Raw genomic sequence first — 21,613 nt, 5'->3', positions numbered from 1 at the left:
CTTTCTGCACGGTAAGTCACATGGGGTGGAGATGGGGAATGGTCAACATGGGGCAGGGCCGTTTGTTGGGGTAAGGTGTGAGGGAGGGTGGTATGTAATGCAAGTTCCTCATCAGAGAGGGAGAGGATTGAAGAAAGCCGGGAAATTCATGAAAGAAGGAAGGGGAGGATGGATGTAATTTTTTCCATTATACTGTCTTAGGTTTATATGCCTGAAAGAATGAATAATAGATGAGAACCTTTATGTTATGATTATTATAATGTGCCACCCATTTCCTTATTTATAATCTTTTCAGGTTATTATTCAGGTTTAAAACAAGGGTAATTAGATACAGTATACAAAATAATGACGATATGGGGAGAAATATTGAATAAGAGGTTGGAAATCATATTTATATTTAATATTTACCAACACAGGTCATACAGAATCTCATTAGCCTGTTCAATGCCCTCCTCACCTGTCAATCGTGGTCTACCCGGCCTAAAATGCAACTGCCTAGCTTATACTACAGATGAGCAAGGGGTGACCTAATTAAGGTGTATAAACATCTCAAAAGGCACTATTCAGTTGAGTGTCCATACCTGGAGCTGGCGGATGCCCGCCCCACAAAGGGTCACAGCTCAAGGTTGAAGAAGCCACATGTCCAGAAAACTGTGAGGGCAAATTTTTTTGGAGTGAGAGTTGTGAACTCTTGGAACACTCTGCCAAAAAGTGTTGTGACGGCACCAAGTGTGAGCTGTTTCAAGACCAGACTTGACCAACACTGGAGCAGGTTCAGATACATTCAGAAGCCAGTGCCTGCCCAGTACTTGCCAACAGTGCATAACAGAGACGTGACTGACCGCTCAAGTGGCAGGTTTCCCAAGTTGCCAGACTCCTCCCAGCGGGTGAGCCAACATCTCACAGTGATCCCAAACTCCCTTGCAATTTCTGATACGTTGTAGCCAGCCACGCACAAACAGATAATTTTCCAACAACTCATCAATCGACATTTTTAGTATCCATCCTGGGCTGGGTCTGCAGCAGTGGCCAAATGCCATTGCCATTACCACCTCACCGCCTTGCTTTGATATTCACAACTCTAATAAACATATTGCAGGGTGGACAAGTCACATTCTATCCAACAATTCATTCTGATTTTTTTTTTGCCACCTAAGAGTGTTTTTTGTTTTTTTTCAAGAACAGTAGTGGCGAGAGGTGGAAGTGATCAAGTATAACAGCCTAGTTCAGTGTTAACAGTGGAGAGTAAGCCATGCCCTCTCCTCTCTTATGTTGTCATATCAGGGGTTTTCCCTCACGGAAGTCAAACGCCTCTTACTGCCATACCCATGAGCTCAAAGCCTGTTTACACGACAGGTTACAAGAGGGTGGGGGAGATATTGATGGAGGGAGAGCTAGAGGTGGCAGACCCAGGTAAGGTAGGAAGGCACAAGCCAAGGACAACATACAGTATACTCTCGATTTAACGGAATCCGATATACAGTAACAAACTCTCGATTTAGCAGAAGGGAATTTTTTCATTATTTTTCTCTCAATTTAGTGAACTAGTTCTCTAAATTGAGATTAAATCCGTGAATACGCTCACACCTACAGACACACACCTCAGACACATAATACAGTAAAACCTACTTCAGCCTATGGCAAATGTACTAAATGTATAAAAATTATATATAATTATATAAAAAAACACCATATAAGATTCACCCCCATTTGAGCAGGAGTATTTTGGAAACTGTTACCAATAACACGTAAAATCACACAGGAAACGGGAAACACTGGAGCGCCTTAGCTTTCGTCTTTATTCAAGACATCTTCAGATGCAACTGAATTTACAAGGACTGAGACTGAGGGAGGCTTATTTACAATGAGTGACCTTACATAACATCAGGTTGGGTCAATAACATGTGATCCACTAATCCACACACCACCTCCACTGCAAACGAAAGAAGAGCTTATAAAAAAAATGGGTGACATAACAACAGGTCAGGTAAAAAATATGAGACCCACTAATCATCTACCCTACATTCACCTCAAATGTTTTCAAAGTATTTTTAACCTTAGGCCAGTTATTATTCATTAATTAATAACCCAACACACACTACTACGACTTTGCTGTCACTCGGAATTGAGTATGAGTAGGAGTTGTAGAACTGTTGTACAAGAACAGGAGAATCGACCCAGAGGAATGTGAGTTCAGTATTGCTGGATATGACTCATTTACGAACCTAACTCAAGAATCCTGCAGGAGGGGTGTGGTTATCTACGCTAGGCAAGACCTTAGAGCCAGCCAGGCGAGGGTACAGGGAGAGGATGTCTTTGAAGAGTCCAAGTGGTGTAAAATTAAATTAAAGGGAGGGGACTTACTTATCGTCGGGTGTATCTACAGATCCCCGAACTGTGGCCCACTAAATCAAAGGAACTTAAGAACCTTAATAAACAATGCGGCGATGCTCAACCCCAGCCACCTCCTTATCATGGGGGACTTTAACTATGGCGACATCGACTGGAGAAACGAGTCAACCCCGAATGACTTGAATAATCCTGCTACTCTTTTTGTAGAAACTCTGAGAGATAATTTTCTGTTCCAACATGTGAGAGACCCGACACATTACAGAGGGGAGCAAACACCCAAGCCACTTGACCTCATCATAACAAACGAGGAGGGTATGGTGGCCAAACTGGAACACCTTGCCCCAGTTGGCACCAGTCACCATACAGTGTTGTCATTCAGATTTAACTGTTACCTAGTTCAAGATAAGGCCAGGCCAAGGTGCAAATATTACAAGGGAAATTACAATGGGATGAGGGAAGAGATGAGGGGTATCAACTGGCCTGACTTATTAAGGTACAAGAACGCAGACACTACGCTGAATATCATAACTAGTAAAATGACCCATTTGATCGATAAATATATACCCAAGACCAAACCCAGTGCTTCTAGGAATACGAGGGGATCCCTACACATGAACCATGCGGCGGTCGACAAAATTAAGAAGAAAACCCAGAAATTCAAGACGTGGGTTGGGTCAAACGATGAGCAAGACAGGAGGATGTATGCAAGAGCCAGAAACCAAGCAAAGATAGAGTGTAGGAGGGCTGAAAAGGAGTTCCAAAGGCTGGTTGCACGCGAGGTCAAGTCAAACCCAAAGGCGTTTTACCGCTATGCAAAGTCGAAATTGAAAACGCGAGTAGGAGTATCAGACCTGAGGCTTGAAGATGGTAGTTACGCAGATTCTGACCAGGATAAAGCTGAGGCATTGAACAGCTTCTTTTCCTCAGTGTTCACAAGAGAGGATGCAACTAACCTTCCTGCGTTTGAGGACAGACGGTTCGACACAGCACTGACCCACATTGTGTTCACAGAAGAGGGTATTAGAAATAAACTGTCCAGGCTAAAGGTCCATAAGAGTCCTGGACCTGACATGGTGCATCCTAGAGTGCTAAGGGAGCTGTGCAACGAGCTTGCAGAGCCCCTGAAGATTCTGTTTTGTAAATGCCTGGATGAACAAATGGTCCCCAGTGAATGGAAAGTGGCTTATGTGAGTCCTATCTTCAAGAAGGGCGATAGTCACTCCACGAACAACTATAGACCGGTGAGCCTGACCAGCATAATATGTAAAGTACTTGAGAGTATTATCAGAGATGCAGCGATGGAACATCTACTACGAAACAACCTTGTAAAAGATTGCCAACACGGTTTTATGCCGGGGCGCTCTTGCTTGACACAATTGCTCAAGGTATTGGATATTTGGACCCATATTCTAGAACGGGGTGGTAATATCGACAATATTTACCTAGATTTTGCCAAGGCTTTCGACAGTGTACCCCACGAAAGGCTGAAAATCAAACTGGAAGGGTACGGAATTCGGGGAAATGTCCTAGCGTGGATAGAAGACTTTCTACATGACCGCAAGCAATGTGTGGTGATTAATGGCACGAAATCGTCATCTGTACCTGTAACAAGTGGGGTACCGCAGGGTAGTGTATTGGGCCCGCTGTTGTTTGTTTGTTTCATAAATGATATGCCTGACGTTGTACACTCCTCCATACAAATGTTTGCCGATGACGCCAAGTTATTTCGGGAAATTAAGAACCAAGCGGACTGTGAAGAGCTGCAGAAGGACCTCTGTGGGCTCCAGGAATGGTCGAAGGAATGGCTGCTGAGATTCAATGTCACGAAGTGTAAGAGGATGCACCTGGGGCGTACCAACGGTAAGGAGGCGTACCATATGTCCCAACGGGATGAAGAAAATGTACTAGTTGAGACTGTGTGTGAGAAGGACCTAGGTGTGTATGTTGACAATGAGCTGAAGTTCTCGGGCCATTGTGAGAAGAAGGTAAATCAGGCAAATAAATTATTGGGTCTTATAAGAAGGTCGTTCAGATATCTAGACGGTCCGTCCCTCGTGACGATCTTCAGGAGTGAAGTGCTTCCCCATCTGGAGTACTGTCACCCCATCTGGTCCCCGAGATATGCTAGGGACTGTCAGTTGGTTGAAAATGTTCAAAGGAGGGCCACCAAACTGGTGCCTGCACTTCGGCATCTCAGCTACCCTGAGAGATTGGAGCGCCTGAACTTGCCTAGCTTATACTACAGACGGGCAAGGGGGGACCTAGTTGAGGTTTATAAGCATCTCAGGGGGCACTACTCAGTTGAGTGTCCTTACTTGGAGCTGGCGGACGCTCGCCCCACAAGGGGTCACAGCTCAAGATTGAAGAAGCCGCAAGTCCGGAAAACCGTGAGGGCAAACTTTTTCGGAGTGAGGGTTGTAAACTCTTGGAACAATCTACCAGAGAGTGTTGTGACGGCACCGAGTGTGAGCTCTTTCAAGAGAAGACTTGACCAACACTGGAGCGGGTTCAGGTACATTCAGGAGCCGGTGCATGCCCAGTATTTGCCAACAGTGCGTGACAGAGACGTGACCGATCGCCCGGGCGGCTAGCGAGCCGACCTTTTGGTGAAGAATATAAAGGAAAAGAGTCGTGACCGATCGCCCAAGCGGCTAACAAGCCGATCAGTGGCGAAGAGGATAAAAGTAAAAGTAAAAAGTATGATGATCATCCACCTGTGAGACAATGATATGAGTTATTAGGGATGTCACCTTCGTTGGTGAGCTCTGAGGTGACAAAAGAAGGTGATACGGGACTGGCAGAGTCGACCACAGATGTTGCACGTTTTTTTACAGGAATTAGTCCACCCGGGCACAGGTCAAACGACCCACAACGGGGCCTAGGGGGCGAAAAAATAAGAACAGAAAGAAATTTAAAATAGAGAAGAAAAAGGTTAGATTGTGTTAATCTACACCAAGAAGGTGCCGGAAAACCAGCTTTTTAAAGTGAGACATTGTATTAGTATGGAAACGGAAGAAGGCAGAGCATTCCACAGTTTGGCTGTGTGAGGAAAGAAGGATGTACTATAACGGGTTATTCTCGTGTGACCGACATCCACAGAGAAACGGTGGGCACCGCGGGCAAAACGTGTGTTACGAACCCACGGCCTTGCCGGCGGTACACAGGATGCCAAATCCACCGAACATTGCCCGTTAAAGTACCTGTAAAAGAGAGAGAGAGAGAGTGAAGCAACATTGCAGCAAAGAGGAAAGGAAGAAAGATTGTCGACTAAAGGAGGAAAGTTAATAAGACGAAATGCCTTTGATTCCACCCTATCTAACAGTTGGACAGAAGAAGAGCCACCCCAGATATGAGAGCAGTTCTCTAAGTTAGGATGAATTAATCCCTCATATACTTGAAGCAACTGCTCAGGAGTGAAGTAGTTACGGCATCTGTACAGCATTCTCAACTTTCGGGAGGCAGCTTTATCTATGTTAAGGATGTGTGATTTCAATGACATATTGGAGGAAATGGTGAGGCCTAGTACACTGTATATCTATTTCAAAATTTGGCAGAATGATAGCATCCTGAAATGTAATTGGTGGGAGGTCATCTAATTAGAAAGTGTAATTGGTAAATACTGAGTTTATTACTATTGAACTTAACCAAGTTTCTACCTCTCCATTCAGAGATTCTGCACAGATCCATATTGATAGAAGTAATGATATCAGCTCTAGAAACAAATCTAGTTTGAGAGTTAGGAGGAAGGGGAAAGTGTGAAGAAGAGTGAAGAGTAGAATCATCAGTGTATGAATGGATAGAATTAGTTGTAGTGTGAAGTAAATCATTGATAAAAAGAAGAGAGTAGATGAAAGAACAGAACCCTGTGGGACAACACTATTGGTAGAGAAAGAGCGAGAGATTGATCCCTTGACAACAACTGCCATGGATCGGTTCTCAAGGAAGCTAGAGATTAGAAAACAAAGTGGAGGAGAGAAACCATAAGAGGGAAGTTTAGAAAGCAAGGACTTGTGCCATACCCTGTCAAATGCTTTGGAGATGTTGAAGGCCACGACGAAAGTTTCCCCATAATCCCTAAGAGAGGATGACCAAAGATGGGTGCAATAGGAGAGCAGATCACTAGTAGATCTCGCCTGGCGAAAGCCATACTGGTGATCCGACTAAAGAGAATGGCATTCAAGGTGATGGAGAAAATGGGAGTTCAAGATAGTTTCGAAAATCTTAGAGAGGGATGAAGTTAGGGCAATGGGGCGATAGTTAGAGGAATTAGAATGGTCACCCTTCTTCGGGGTGGGCTGAACCAAGGAATGCTTCCAAGGAGGAGGAAAAGTTTGGGTTTTGAGGCAGAGGCAAAAGAGGCGAGCAAGCACAGGGGCTAGAGCTTCAGAACACGAGAGGGTATTCCGTCCAGTCCATGCGCCTTACTCACATCCAACCTGGATAACACACCGGCAACCCTACGAGTGGAGATCATAAGAAAGTGCATAGGTTCAGTAGTCAGGGCAGGGGTAGGAGGGATAGAGTAGGAATCGTCTAAGGTGGAATTAGAGGAGAATAAGGTGCCTTGTCAGGGGGAGAGTTGGCTATAGAGTTATCAGGTCGGAAGAGAGGCGGAAAAGAAGAAGTGCAGAAATTATTACAGATGTTTTTGATTAAGGACCAGAAGGATTTACTAGAAAAAGAATTAGTTAGGACAGCGGTCTTTCTTTTTATAGAATTCCGTTTGGCCCTACAAAGAATAACCTTACAACTATTCCCAGAAGTTATGAAAGAGGTGTGGGTAATAGGAGGAGATAGTTTCATAGCTCGATATGCCCTATCTCTCACCCTGCATGCAAGAGAGCAGGAGCGATCAAACCATGATTGTAAAGAGAAAGTTTTGGTAGAAGATGGGATAAATGCACTCATACCACCCTGTATAACCCCAGCAATGCTGTCAGCACATACCGAGGCATCCCGAGCGAAAAAGCAACATTCATCCTAAGGAAAGTTGGTGAAGAATTATCGCAAGGATTGCCAGCTTGCCCTCCGATAGTGCTATAATTGGTGTTTAGAGGGGTGTGGGGGAGGTGGTCGTGCCCAATTTGATTTAATAGAAATAAGATTGTGATCAGAAGACCCTAAGGGCACAGAAATTGAGTATGAATAGTGTTAGGGGTTAGAGGTAAAACAAAGATCAAGAATGTTAGCAAGATGATCGCGTTAATCAGGAACGCGTGTAGGGTGTTTGATTATTTGTTCAAAACCATTAAGTAAGGAAAAAGAGAGTTGCCTCTGCTCCACCTGGGTCATCCCTTGCACAGCCCAGCCACTCTCTGTGATGTACATTGAAATCCCCTAGGTAGAGGATCTCGGTGTTGGGGTGTGTGAATATCAATGACTCATGGCAAGAAGTGAGGTAGTCAAAGAGTTCGAAATAGTTGGTAGAGTTGGGAGAACAGTATAGGAAACAAAGAAAAATAGTCACAGTTGGTAGAGATATTTTGAGCCAGATGACATCATAAAGGGAAGATTCAAGATCTGTAAGTCGAGCTATGGGTGTAGGTATGTTGCAGTAGGGACATACACCTCCCTTAGAATGGAAGGAGGTATAAAGGTTGTACAGGTTGTACCTCTCTAGTCCGGCATTCTGTGGTCCGGAAACTTCCGTGGTCCGGAACGATTTTAGTTTGCCCAATAGGTAGATAGGCAGCTTTTTTTTTTTTTTTTTTTTAATTTATCTGAATCATTATTATTATTATTACAGGAGTATTAAGTTTTTGCCCCTCAGGCCCCAATGTGGGTCAGTGACCTATGCCCGGGTGGGCTAATCCCAGTAAAAAAAATACAACAACAATGCCGCGGGAAATTAAGGTTTGTTTACATCCGGCAGTTCGGCTACTCTCTCTCTGCTTGTCTATACAGAGTACAACATTTAACCCTTCAATATATATGAGCAGTAAATAAGTGTTGCTTTCATATTCTTATATAGAGTGAATCGGCTGCTTGTCCAATTAACCAGTCCGTTCACACATATTTATATTTGGGTTTTAAGTAACGAAACCCAAACGGTAGTTCCTTTGTTTTATTATAAAAGGTTGTACAGTATATATAATTCCTGAGTGTATATCAACCGTAAGTCTCACTGTCTAGGAGTGAATGAGAAAGGGACGGCGTTTATGTATGATAAACGTTAGGTCACGTCCTTACGATATGAGTTGTGGTGAGCTACTGAAGCTTAGGGGCATCGCAGTGCGTGCTTACAGAAATGCTGAGCTATGGGTCTCGCCCTCTTGGGTGAGTTGCCCGCTCACGTGTCCATCTCATGTCTTACTCATAGACAGTGGAAAGTTACAGGGTGGTGAATCTGAATATAATATCAGATGTATTGACCCATTTATATAATACGTTCTGTTGATGAGACAGGGGCCTATTACAAGAGTAATGACGATATGTTTTCACATGTGCGCACTTACATACGCGCACTCACTTTTTTTTTTACCATTAATGGTTAACTACTTATATTGTTCCATTTATTAACATTAAATAACATTACTTCAAACAACCATATTATTTTTTTTTACATTAATTTTACTACAGCTACAATCAGGGTCTTATTTTCTTCAGTTTTATATGTAGAACCAATCAGTCACTGGTTTTGTAAGCTTTAACAAAAACAAACCCGGCAACCGTCTCGTCTCCTCGTGTGTTTTAACATTCCACGTATTATTAATAAATTGTATTGTTCATTTTGCACGCACAAACATTAATTCAATAAAAACAAATTCAGAAACATTAATTATAATATATATGAACAGTAAATAAGTGTTGCTTTCATATTCTTATGTAAAGTAATGACGATATATTTTCACGTGTGCGCACTTACATACGCATTCTCTCTTTTTTTCTTTACCACTATCGTTAGCTACTTCTTTTGTTCCATTTATTAACATTAAATAACATTACTTAAAACAACCATATTAATTTTACTACAGTACAGCTACAACCAGGGTCTTATTTTCTTCAGTTTTATATGTAGAACCAGTCAGTCACTGGTTTGTAATCAACAAAAACAATGCTGTCTCATTTCCTCGTGTTTTAATATTCTACGTATTATTAATGAATTGTATTGCTCATTTTGCACACATAAACATTAATTCAATCATAAAGACTTTTAGTAATAAAAAATAATGAATTCTCTGTACATAAGAGAAATGACGCTGTTTACACGATTGTGCACGTCGTCTGAACGATGGTGGGCCTTTCAAACCCGTCGAAATTTGAGTTTCCTCCGTCAAAATTTTTAATTTTTTTTTTGTGTGTTCAAATAGAAAACGTCGAATTAAAAACTTGCGAAATTTGAGAAGCTACTGTACGACATTTAACGCTTCAATATGTCTTCAAAGAGACCATAAAACAGAGAAAGTGTTGCTAGTGCTTCCAAGCATAAGCACAAGTCACTATCTATCCAGGAAAATGGTGAATTTCCATGGTCCGGAAATTTCCATGGTCCGGCACAGGTCAGGTCCCGAGGTTGCCGGACTAGAGAGGTACAACCTGTAGTTGGGAGACTTGAAAAGGTTTGGGTGAAGCTGCTTTGGTCAATTGAAGTTTGGAAAGTAGTAAGAGGTCGGGCAAAGAGGTTAATAGATGGTGCTCCACAGAAGGAAAATTGGATCTCAGGCCACGAATGTTGGAAAAATGAAATGTGAAAAAAGCTGATGCTCCTGCAACCACGGTGGCGTCAGTTGAGGCCCCAGTAACTTGATGATGATCAGGTCGGCCCTGGGGTCCACTACCATCTCGACCAGTGGGACCCATCTGAGAAGTACCCGCTTCAATATTAATATCAACTGACATAGGAGAATAATATAGAATGAATAAAACAGATCATGAATGAGTACGGTTATAATTGTTGTGTTGTCAATAGTAAGAGAGACAATTGAGACCCTGAAATTGTGTGTAAATGAGGCGGAAAGATAGATCAGCAACCTGGGACTTGGTCACAATTTTCGTAATGCCATATGGCAGCAGGGTCTACCATTAGACAATTCATTATACTTACAATATCTAGTGTGACTATATCTAGTGTGGGAGAGGCAGCGTCAGTATCTTTCCGGTGTTGGCACTTGTCTGCCTTGGTATGCATTCAGGCTAACTCGAAAGTACAGGTACTCCTCGATTTACGACCTACTTGACATACGACCACTGGACATATGACCGCTGCAGTCGTACCAAAAATTTTTCACATCACGTACAGTATGTATTTTCCAGTACCGAAACATTTCCGTCCCGTACAACAGCGCGGCATGGGCTGGGCCACCTCGTGGTGTACAGCGTCCACACCATAGCACGCTCAGTTGGTGTTTGGCCGTCGTTGTTGTAGTGATTGCGCTGTGTTCTGACAATATTTTCAATATTTTCTGTTCTAATTCCCTTTAAAATGATTGGTAAGCGTAAAAGTGAGAGTTCTGGTGGTGCTCAGAAGAAACAAATGGCAGAGGCATTTGCTACTATTAATAAGGGGATGCAAATGTTTGACGAAATGGATCAAAATGTTGAGCATTTTGCAAAGGTTGACAGAATGATCCAAAAGTCATTTGCTTGCTACAGGGAGATTTACAATGAAAAGAAAAGGCAAACTGTGCAGTCCAAATTGGACATATATTTTAAGAAGTCCCCCACTGTTGGCTCCTCACGCCCCACCATTGTGCTGCCTCTTCATTCCCTAAAAATGATCCATACCTTCAACCAGCAAGTATGTTAGCCTGTCTGAAGAAAGCAACATTGATGACCCACCCAGCCCTGTCTCCTCCTCTACTTCATCCAGTTAATGTAGTTTCCACATTTAATTAAAAAATTATTGGGGCCCCGTGTGCATTCAGCTGACCACATTAAAGGTAAGTGCACAGTAACACTGTATCCATTTTTTATTATTGATTACTTTTACTGTACTGTATTTCATTTTAGATTTTCTATGTATTATTTTTTGCATTTTCGACTTACGACCAATTCGACTTATGACCTGGATTTGGGTCCCTAACCCCGTCGTAAGACAGGGACTGACTGTATTGACACCTTCCTGTGTGGTGCTCCTCCAAGCGTTATGGTGTGGAGTAATCGTCTCCCAGGTGACGGAGTCGATTTGGCAGTTTTCAGGTTTGTCTTCAGACTATCTTTATACCTTTTAAGTTGCCTGACAGTGTTCCATATACTATTTGTTAGGTGGCTGTAAAATAGCTGCTTTGGAAGTCTACTGTCGACCATGTGGGTAACATAGCCTGTCCAACGTAGTTGTTCATGGATAATTCTAGCCTCGATGCTCCTACAGTTGGTGTCAACGAGAATACTTTTTTTTTTATTGGGCACTCCCCTACATCTTTGTGTAAGGTGAAGCGCAGAAGCGTTTACAGCGCCCGACAGGGAAGCATGCTAAGTTCATGCTTGCTTTTATGTCTCATGAGTTAAGGGCGTAGAAGCCTGAAGAGTCAGTGGTTTATGTCATCAAGTTATTGGAAGCTCCAACAACTCCCTGAATATGAATTCGCAACTTTCGACTTACAACAGGTGCCTACTTTACTGCTAGGTGAACAGGGACTAATGGGGGCTAGGAATTAAGTCCAAACATCTTCCACCGGCCCGGGAATCGAACCTGTGACATCTCGCTTGCGAGGCAAGAACGGTACCGCTTCTACCATCGGTCCCCAAACGAGAATACTGGCATTTGTTCTCTTGTCTTCCCAGTTAAATGGAGGATGGAACGTAGACTACGTTGGTGAAAGTTTTCAAGTGCATTGAGGTGCCTCTTGTATGTGATCCATGTCTCACTGCCATATAGCAGGGTGGGGAGGACCACTGCTTGATATGCATGCTACTTTGTAGATAATTTCAGCTCCCTACAGCTGAAGACATGGGTACGGACTCTGCTAAAGGCGTGAGATGCACATCTGATCCAATGTTGAATCTCTTCATCGATGTTTGCGGTGGTGGACAGGTGGGAGCCAAGATACTGAAAGTGGGTAACATTAGAGAGCGTAGTACCGTTAAGCTGGATGGATGGTGGAGGTGTGTTTGAACCAGGGGCAGGTTGAAATGCAGTCATGCGCCGGTTAACGTCCTAGATATGTTCTTGGAAACGTGATGTTAACCGAAATGGACGTTGTCTGAAATTACATTAACCTATGGGATTTATTCTAATGGGGGATCCAGGCACCCAACCCCAAGTTTCCCATTTTACGACCATTTAGACCCACTATATATATATATATATATATATATATATATATATATATATATATATATATATATATATATATATATATATATATATATATATATATATATATATATATATATATATATAATGTTATGGAGAATATCATAAACACACACAGGCATGGCTAAGTTTATTACAAAGTGATGAAAAGGATATTGTAAAGTGGGTAGTCCACAAAACATGTAGCCATGTCTCTTTATTTGAGTGCCCTGTCATAGGAGTCTGTTTTCTCTCACTTCAGAACGCCTGAGTCTTCTGGTTTCTCTTAATCTTAGAGTGCAGTGCACCAGAGACTTCGTTATTCATTAGTAATGACACAGAATTTGAAATTACAACCCCAATTGCAACTGGAGTTGCAATTGTTGAGGCAACTAGATATGTCTGATTAGATTACAGCAAATGTGTTATTGTCAATTTGTAGGTTAACAAATATCTTCAGTTAATAAAAAAAAAATAATATTCTTCACACCATGGTGCCAGGTGGTCGGTCGCCGGTTCCTCCCTCTCTCCCACCCCCCACCATCCCTACCAGACTGGGAATACCAGACTGTTTACCTTTTCAGTAATAAATAATAAATCGGACTAAAGTTAGGATAATATAATTGACATTGCTGGATTCCTTGTAAGACCAGGAATATTTTGAATATAAATGTCATATATTTTGCACAAAAGATAACATATTTACTCAGAGTAAACATTATATCTGAAATTTGTAAGTCTAATGCAAAATCTATGATGTTTATATTCAAAATGATCATCAAATTGTAAGAATTCCAGCAATGTAAATTATATTCTGGCCGGATAATTTGTATGAATTTTATGAGCTAAATAAAAAAATTATACTTCACCCGTGTAAAGGGGTACACCCACCGCGGAATGTGAGCATCCTGGGTTCTGGCAGGGCACTGTGTAAACGTGGAAATGCGGAATGTGGGACCGCGTAAAGTGAGGGATGACTGTACTTGCTTTGTGTAAACCAAATTATTACATTAGATCTAACATTTGTATGTCTAATGCAAAATGTATGATATTTATATTCAAAATGATATCAAATTGTAAGAATTCCAGCAATGTAAATTATATTCTGGCTGGGTAATTTGTATGAATTTTATGAGCTAAAACAAATATCTTCAGCTCATAAAAAAATATATTCTTCACACACTATCTGTCAATCAAAGTACCCCACCTTGCCTCCCCCCCTCTTCCAACCGCGCCAGATGGTCGGTCGGTCCCTCCCTCCCCCCCCCACCAACCCTCCCTACCAGAGAAGCTTTGGGAGAAAATAGTAATTTACATTTTTAGTAATAAATAATAACTCGGACTAAAGTTAGGATAATATAATTGACATTTCTGGATTCCTTGCAGGTCAGGGAATATTTTGAATGTAAACTTCATATATTTTGCACAAAAGATAAAATACTTCCTTTGTGTAAACCAAATTATTACATTAGATCTAAAATTTGTATGTCTAATGCAAAATCCATGATGTTTATATTCAAAATGATCATCATATTGTAAGAATTCCAGCAATGTAAATTATATTCTGGCAGGGTAATTTGTATGAATTTTATAAGCTAAATAAAAAAATATAAAAAAATTATACTTCACGCGTATATGAGTAGATGCACCGCGGAAAGTGAAAGTCCGGTTCTGGCAAGGTACCGCGTAAATGAGAAATCGCGGAAAGTGAAACCGTGTAAAGCGGGGTAATACTGTATATGTATATATAATTAGATATATTCACATATTCTCTTTCAGTGAAGACAAACCCAGGAGGGCACAGCGACATTCACTGAGTGACTTAAAGGCAAGGGATTGTCACAACGATCTAAACGACTTCACAAAGAAAATGTGTTTTGGTCGCCATGCTGACCCAATGTCGTATAAGAAATTGTCCCAAATACAGTTGTACCCCACTTAACGCGGTCAATAGAACCCAGAGGGTCCCGTGTTAAGTGAAATCCTCGTTAAGTGAACAACAGAACATATGGGATTAATTCCAATAGAAACTGGCCCGACCCCCAAACTCCACTTTTTGAAGACACATAACTATGTTGTAGTAAAAATAACATCTTAATTTTATGATGGTACATGCACACAATTAATACTTAAGAGAAATAGAGAAATACAGTCGCCAAGTTAATGTCCATTCAAATAATGGACTCAACTCCCTCCCCCTCTCACACTACACTGCCGGCTCTTCCCTCTCTGAGAAATTTTTGGGGGAAAACCACTAAATTTTAATAAATAATACCTCAAACTAAAGTTAGGATAATACAATTGACATTGCTGGATTCCTTGTAAGACCAGGAATATTTTGAATATAAATGTCATATATTTTGCACAAAAGATAACATAATTACTCAGAGAAAATTTTTATCTAAAATTTGTATGTCTAATGCAAAATATATGATGTTTATATTCAAAATGATCACCAAATTATAAGAATTCCAGCAATGTAAATTATATTCTGGCCGGGTAATTTGTTTGAATTTTATGAGCTAAAACAGGCAGTCAGGCAGGGTGGCGGGTGGGGCAAATCTAAAAATAGCGTCTCGAGCCGGACACTCACCGCGTATATGTGGAAAAAATCCGTGTTAAGTGAAAGTTCAGCTCTGGCGAGGCACCGCGTATATGATAAAACGCGTTAAGTGAAACCGCGTTAGGCGGGGTAATACTGTACAATAAATGAGAGACATACCAAAATAAAAGTCACTCTACGTCTTCACTGTGCTATTAAGTACAAATACCGTATATAATATCCTAGCAGAGGTGAGTATTTCAGCAATTAGAACACAAATTCGTGGAGCTTTCCTTTGTGTACATTTATAGCTGAATCGTCAGGCAAGAGATGAGGATTGTGATGCGTATGGTGGGGGGTGAAGGAGGTGGTTTTGAGAATTGCAATTAAATGCCAGGTAGCAATGTGTCCTCCTACTACAGTAAAACCTCGATTAACTGACCACATATGGGGGGAAGGGGCCGAAGGATAATCGAAAAGGTCGGTTAACAGTACATAAAGTCTACGGAAATAAAACATACATTTTCAAAGTACCTTTCCCTAACCTACCTCATTTAAGTCCCTCTATTCATTTTTGTTCATTTGCCATTCATATTTAAATAGAATTTGCTTTAAAATATTAACCACTTTAGTAAATAAATATGAACCAGCATAGAAACCGTGAATAAAAAATGGAAAAGTCAAAGAACATATGTCATCACAAAAATTGTGACCAAGTCCCAGGTTGCTGATCTGACTTTCTGCCTCATATACACACAGTTTCTCTTACTATTGAAAACACAACTTACATACAGGTACATTGTTTCTCACTCTTGATTTTTTTTCATTTTTGCATTTCTTTATGGTTCTTTATTATTATTATTATGATTATTATTATTATTATTATTATTATTATTATTATTATTATTATTATTATCATCATTATTAATAATACTATTATTATGATCAATAACATTATTAATATTTTTACATTATCGCCCCCCAGGCCCCGATGTGGGTCAGTGACCTGTGCCCGGGTGGGCTAATCCTTGTAATTTTTTTTTTTTTTTTTTTAGGGGTTTGGGATTGACGGTTAATCTGAAAGTCAGTTAATCGAGGGTTGGTTAATCGAGGTTTTACTGTTTTATCTATTAAATAATTATTAGATGTTTTAATTGCTTGTATGTTGGCCTGGTGAATTGGCTAGGAATTAACATACCTAGGTAACATTGCTGACGTCGCATTCGTGCTTGAACAAAAATAAATTTTCCTGAAAAAAAATCCCGCACCCAACCCCAAATGATTAAATGTGTTTTCGGAAATTATTTCTCGTTTTCCCTCAGTTAATGATCATTTCATTTAGTGATTTTTTTTTCAGAAACGCATCACAATCAATAAATGAGGGATACCTTTATTATACCCCCAATGACATTAATTCTCATTATAAAATGTTTCACTATACTGTAAGTTGCTTTTCTCTGGAACACATCCCCAACATATAATGAGCACCCCTGTATATAGATAGAATTTGCTTGTTTTTTGTGTGGCTTACTAAAAAATAGCCAAGACAGCATTTTTTCTACATTTGAAATTATCTACATCAAACAATCATTTCAATCTCCTTAACACAGTAATGTTGTATATTTTGTTGTAGGCAGCACAGCGTGTTCTGCTGTCACGTCATCTGCGAGAGGACCTGCTGGTGGAGGCCATGATAGAGCTGGTAGTGTTAACTATGGGAAATGTTGTCTTGAAATCTGACCCTGGGATGTAAGTCCAAGTCTTTCTATTTCAGGAATTATGTTTAAAGATTTGTGCACTTGACACAGTTATTTGATAAATACATGGATGAACCATGTTTGAAAGTGGAAAAGGGAATAGTATGGGAGTTTTCTGTTGAATTGGTTTGTGTTCAAAGTACAGTATAGTAATGTGTAAATATTGCTAATCACTTCATTATATTCATTTTGTCTTGAGAAACACAGATGTACTTTTTATTATTCTAGATATGTTTAAACTTCTTTCCTTAAACTATTCACATAGTTGCTGGAGAATTTAGTCTTCATTCTAGAATAATTTAATGTATTTGTACCAGTGTTAAATATGCTTGGTATTATAACTTTTTAATATTTACTGAAGTAGGGAAACTAATATGCCATACATCCTCAATCACTACATGTTATGTCACAGAAGATTACCCAAACACAAAGCAAAATCTGAGCAAAATGAGCAATTCAATCATCACAATGTTTTGCTTTTCATTTTTATGAAAATATTTTTACACTTGAATGTCTAACTAGAGTTTGTGAATGTATGATATAATACTGTTGAATATGGCTTTACAACAGCAATGTTTCTGAGAGGACATATGGAAGAAATTTAGCAATTCATTAACTACCCGCAGGTTGACACAAGCAATTCTCTTTCACTCGAGGAAGCACAAAACAAAGAGGAGCGGAATTATTGACATTCTTCAGGTTAGTTTAAATTAGAGAGTTTTGAAGGTCCTGTATTTATTTAGAAATATTATATTATTCTTTAAAATCTATCAAATTTAATTTTGTAAATATTTGTTCACCACCAGATAAATGTAAGCAGGGGAGCCAACCCGCCTCGTGTGTTGATGGAAGCAGCAAGAGATGCTGGTCTTCTGTATTATAAACTTACATTCCTTTCTCTTGCCACTGCCTCTCAACAGGTAAGTCTTCCCCAGAAGAATTTTTTCTCTATTAATTACATTTTACAACTGTTTACTTAAACAGTTTAAAAAAATAAAAGTGATGTGACAGTAATGGAAATGGAGGTCTTCACTTTATTTCAGGGAACTTATAAATGTCAAAAGAAAAACAAAATCCAATAAATGCAGTGCATACCCTATCTAGATTATGGCTACCTCTACTGAAAACAATAGATTTTGCATATGCTATACCATGTATTGAAAAAATTTTGAGGACAATTTTATTGAAGTTTGTCTATAGTTAAAATCTCCAAGTTTTATCATATCATTTATCATATATTTTGTTGGTCACTTTCATATTGTGATACAGTATTGATATTCGACTTACCCTTCATCAGACAACTTCCCCTATGACATTTGCCCCCTGGCCAGCTCACCCGAACATGGTATGTTTTAGTATAGTCATGGGCAACCTTTCCTCAATCAGAGGCTGCATTAAGATTTAGGAAATATTTCTACGGGCCAACCCACCAAAATTTAGATTTCACCTAACTGAAAGGTAATGTTAATATTGTATTAGCATGAACAGTGAAACAATTTATCATCACTTGCAACTTAGGATATTGTCAGTTTACAATCACAGTCTTTTTCCCATTTATGAAACAAATCCACCTTAATAATTTTTTGAAGTAAAATGTGAATGCTTTTTGGCATTTAATAGAAGATGAGTGAAGCAGTCTGTGAATACGTGATTTTTCCTACAGTTACAGCATTTGTCTTACTTATGAGACACCCACCAGAATAATGTGAATGTTGATCTTGGTGCATAAGGAACTACAATGAAACAACCTATAGGCACATCTATTTATTTTAATATACCTGGTATATATATACAGGGGGTACCCAGGTTACGAACGGGTTCCGTTCCCCAAGGTGACAAAACGGCACACACACACAGTGCAGCCCTGCAGCAGCCACACGTCTCTGAGTCAGCTGGGTGATGGCCCAGCTTAAATGTGTCACATCACCCAGAGGATGGTTTGATTATGGGAGGAACTATTTTTTGTTGGTGGTCCAGCGGTAACACGCATAACTCTCACCAATATGTCAAGGTTTTTAGAGCCTCGCCCCGGACACACGTGAGAAGGGTGTTATCCAGTGTGACCCGACCAAACACCACAGGTTTCGCGGTCCCCGGTTTCCTCCTGTACTAACACTGGATAAACCGCCCAAATGGCTAGTAAGCTGAGAAGTGGCAAATATGATATAAAAAAAATACTGTAGGTACTATTGTATTTTGTGATATGCTATGTGTAAATTTTATTGTTCATCATGGCAATTTTTGTTCAGTTTTTAAGTACCGTACTGTACAGGCAACCCTTGCATTACGGAAACCTGGGTTACAGAAATTCGCCCTTATGGAATTTAGAAATTATGACCAAAAAATTTGGGATACAACAAAAAATTCGCCCTTATGGAATTTGGGTAAATTTGAATATTTAAAAAAAAAATTGCCATATATAGCAAAGAAATTCACCCAAATTTTAAAGTTTATTTCATGTAGGTTCTGGGTGGTTGCTAAAAGATAGTTGGAGGGCGGCTCGCCTACCCAGCACAACAACAATAGCACTGCTCAGTTATTTCTTTCCTTAGCTTGTGTTCAGTTATGCATCTGTGTTCAGGACTGTATTTGCACTTACGGAATTTTGGTTAATTTATAATGTTTTTCAAAAGAAAAAAATCGATATACTGTAGTATAGAACAACAAATTTTACCGATATTATAAAATATATTTCATGTGGATTCATGGTGGTAGCTACAAAATGGTGTCCACCTAGCCAGCACAGTAACAATGGCATTGCTCAGTTTGAATTCGTTTTCCAGCTTCTATTCAGTTTTGCATCTGTGTTACTGTGTACCCTTATTCAAGATGAGTGGGAAAAGGCCATCAAGTTCAAGTGAAAGCAGTGGTGCTTAAAGATTCCATAAAGGAGTTCCATTGGAGAATAAAGTTGATGTTTTAAGGAGGTAACTTCGATCGCTCCACCTCACCTCGCCACCTCATGCAGCACTTAACATCGTTTCTGGTGAATTAAATTCGTGTGTGTATTTATTGTCATATTACACCATGAATGAAACATTGTACAGTGGTCCCTCGGTTAACGAGCACAATCCGTTCTAGAAGGTTGCTCGTTAACCGAAAACTCATTAACCGAAACCATTGTTTCAATGGGTTTTTGGGTAATTGGTTCCAGCTCACCGAAAATTGCTTAAATTCAACAAAAAAGGTAGAAAAGTAAACTTACTTTGAGGTGTGTATGTAGAAGGCTCCTGGATGATGATGATGATGATGGGAATTAGAATGGGGGTGGAGGAGAAGGGAGAAGAGAAGGCATTGGGGTGGAAGAGAAGTCACCCCCATGGTACCATTTCACCCATAAAATTTTAGTTCTCTTGGTGTAATTCAAGATTATTTTCTTTAAATCAACACTGCACTGCATTATATATTGTCAATATGTAAAATAAATTTCAAAATAACCAATAATTTGCTTGCAAACACAGAAAAAATGCATTTAGTTGAAGAGAGTCTCAAGCAAGATGTTACCTCCACTGAAAAGTCAGAGAGACTGGCGCCTGTTTGGTGTGTTGACAGGCTGGATGGCACGCATAAAACTAGTTTCCTTACCTTCAATTATGTTCAATAATTGTTAAAATGACTAAAAAAAAAATAATATTAAACTTTTAAAATTATTGAATAGTATAAACTTCTTGATGTTTACTCAAATGGTAAGGAATATAAGCCCTAGAACCGATTACTGTATTGGCAGACTAATACTACATCTGGTGGACCGCCAAATGTAAGCGAAAACATGTTGAGGTCGGCTCGTAAGAAACTCGTTAATCAAGGGATTGCTCGTTAACCGAAGTTAAGAATCTTATGGAAGGTATCTCGTTAACCGAAATCTCGTTAACTGAGGCGCTCGTTAACCGGGGGACCATTGTAAATGTTTAAAGCTGTTTATTTTCATTCATATTATATCCTTATGCAGTATTACATTAAATTGGAGGGTGAAGTCCTTGGATTATTCTAAACCACAATGTCTCTTTGGTAAAATGTCAGATTCTGCATATGCCCACGTGTTCGTGACAGGTGCGAGCAAATTAAACATAGTCCAGGCATTCTGGAACACGTCAGACAATCAATGGTACGACGTGTACAGGCCTGCATTGAGGCAGAAGAGGGCGACTTTGAACATTTCCTTTAGGTTGTAACAAAGAAGGGTCACACTGTAGAGATCTGTGAATAAAGGATTACAAAAACCTACAGGGTTTTCACTTCAAATTCGCTCTCATTAATACAACATCTTAAATGTATTGTAACATGGAAACTATGCAGAATGTGACATTTTACCAGAGAGACATTGTGGTTTAGAATTATCCAAGGACTTCATCCTCCAATTTAATGTACTCTTTGCTGAATCACTCTGTTATAATGGGAGTCAATGGGAAAAATGGTCCTGCATTATGGAATTTCATGATTAGGAAAAATGTTCAGGAATGGAACCCTTCTGTAACCTGTGAGATGCCTGTATGCAATTTGAAATTTATTTGAATTAGGCTCATCTTTTACTCACTAAATAGTTTAACTCTGAACCACATCATATACAGTATATACGAGTTTAGAGTAAATATATCAATCATTTAACTTTGAAACCATTTGTAACAAACTCATTTAATACTAGTTTTAGAGAGTGCAGTTCTGTACTCAGTGTTTACCACTCTGCTGTTTGAACCTGTTGTTCGCTCTTTGGTTTTGCTGTTATTCATC

At 39.8% G+C, this 21,613-nt stretch overlaps 1 protein-coding gene across 1 annotated transcript in view; it reads left to right on the top strand.

Annotated features, from left to right (window-relative positions):
• LOC121869635 overlaps positions 1–21,613 on the top strand; it is a 416,339-nt gene that overhangs the window by 297,513 nt on the left and 97,213 nt on the right. Inside the window, exons 46-48 of the mRNA XM_042371146.1 lie at positions 16,762–16,877; positions 17,512–17,584; positions 17,692–17,805. Coding sequence (XP_042227080.1) covers positions 16,762–16,877; positions 17,512–17,584; positions 17,692–17,805 — 303 coding nt within the window. The remainder of the gene's footprint in view (positions 1–16,761; positions 16,878–17,511; positions 17,585–17,691; positions 17,806–21,613) is intronic.

The sequence above is a fragment of the Homarus americanus genome, unplaced genomic scaffold (genome assembly GCF_018991925.1).
Source record: "Homarus americanus isolate GMGI-L3 unplaced genomic scaffold, GMGI_Hamer_2.0 scaffold32583, whole genome shotgun sequence".
In the NCBI taxonomy this organism is placed as follows: domain Eukaryota; kingdom Metazoa; phylum Arthropoda; class Malacostraca; order Decapoda; family Nephropidae; genus Homarus; species Homarus americanus.
This window is presented reverse-complemented; position numbering and strand designations above follow the sequence as displayed.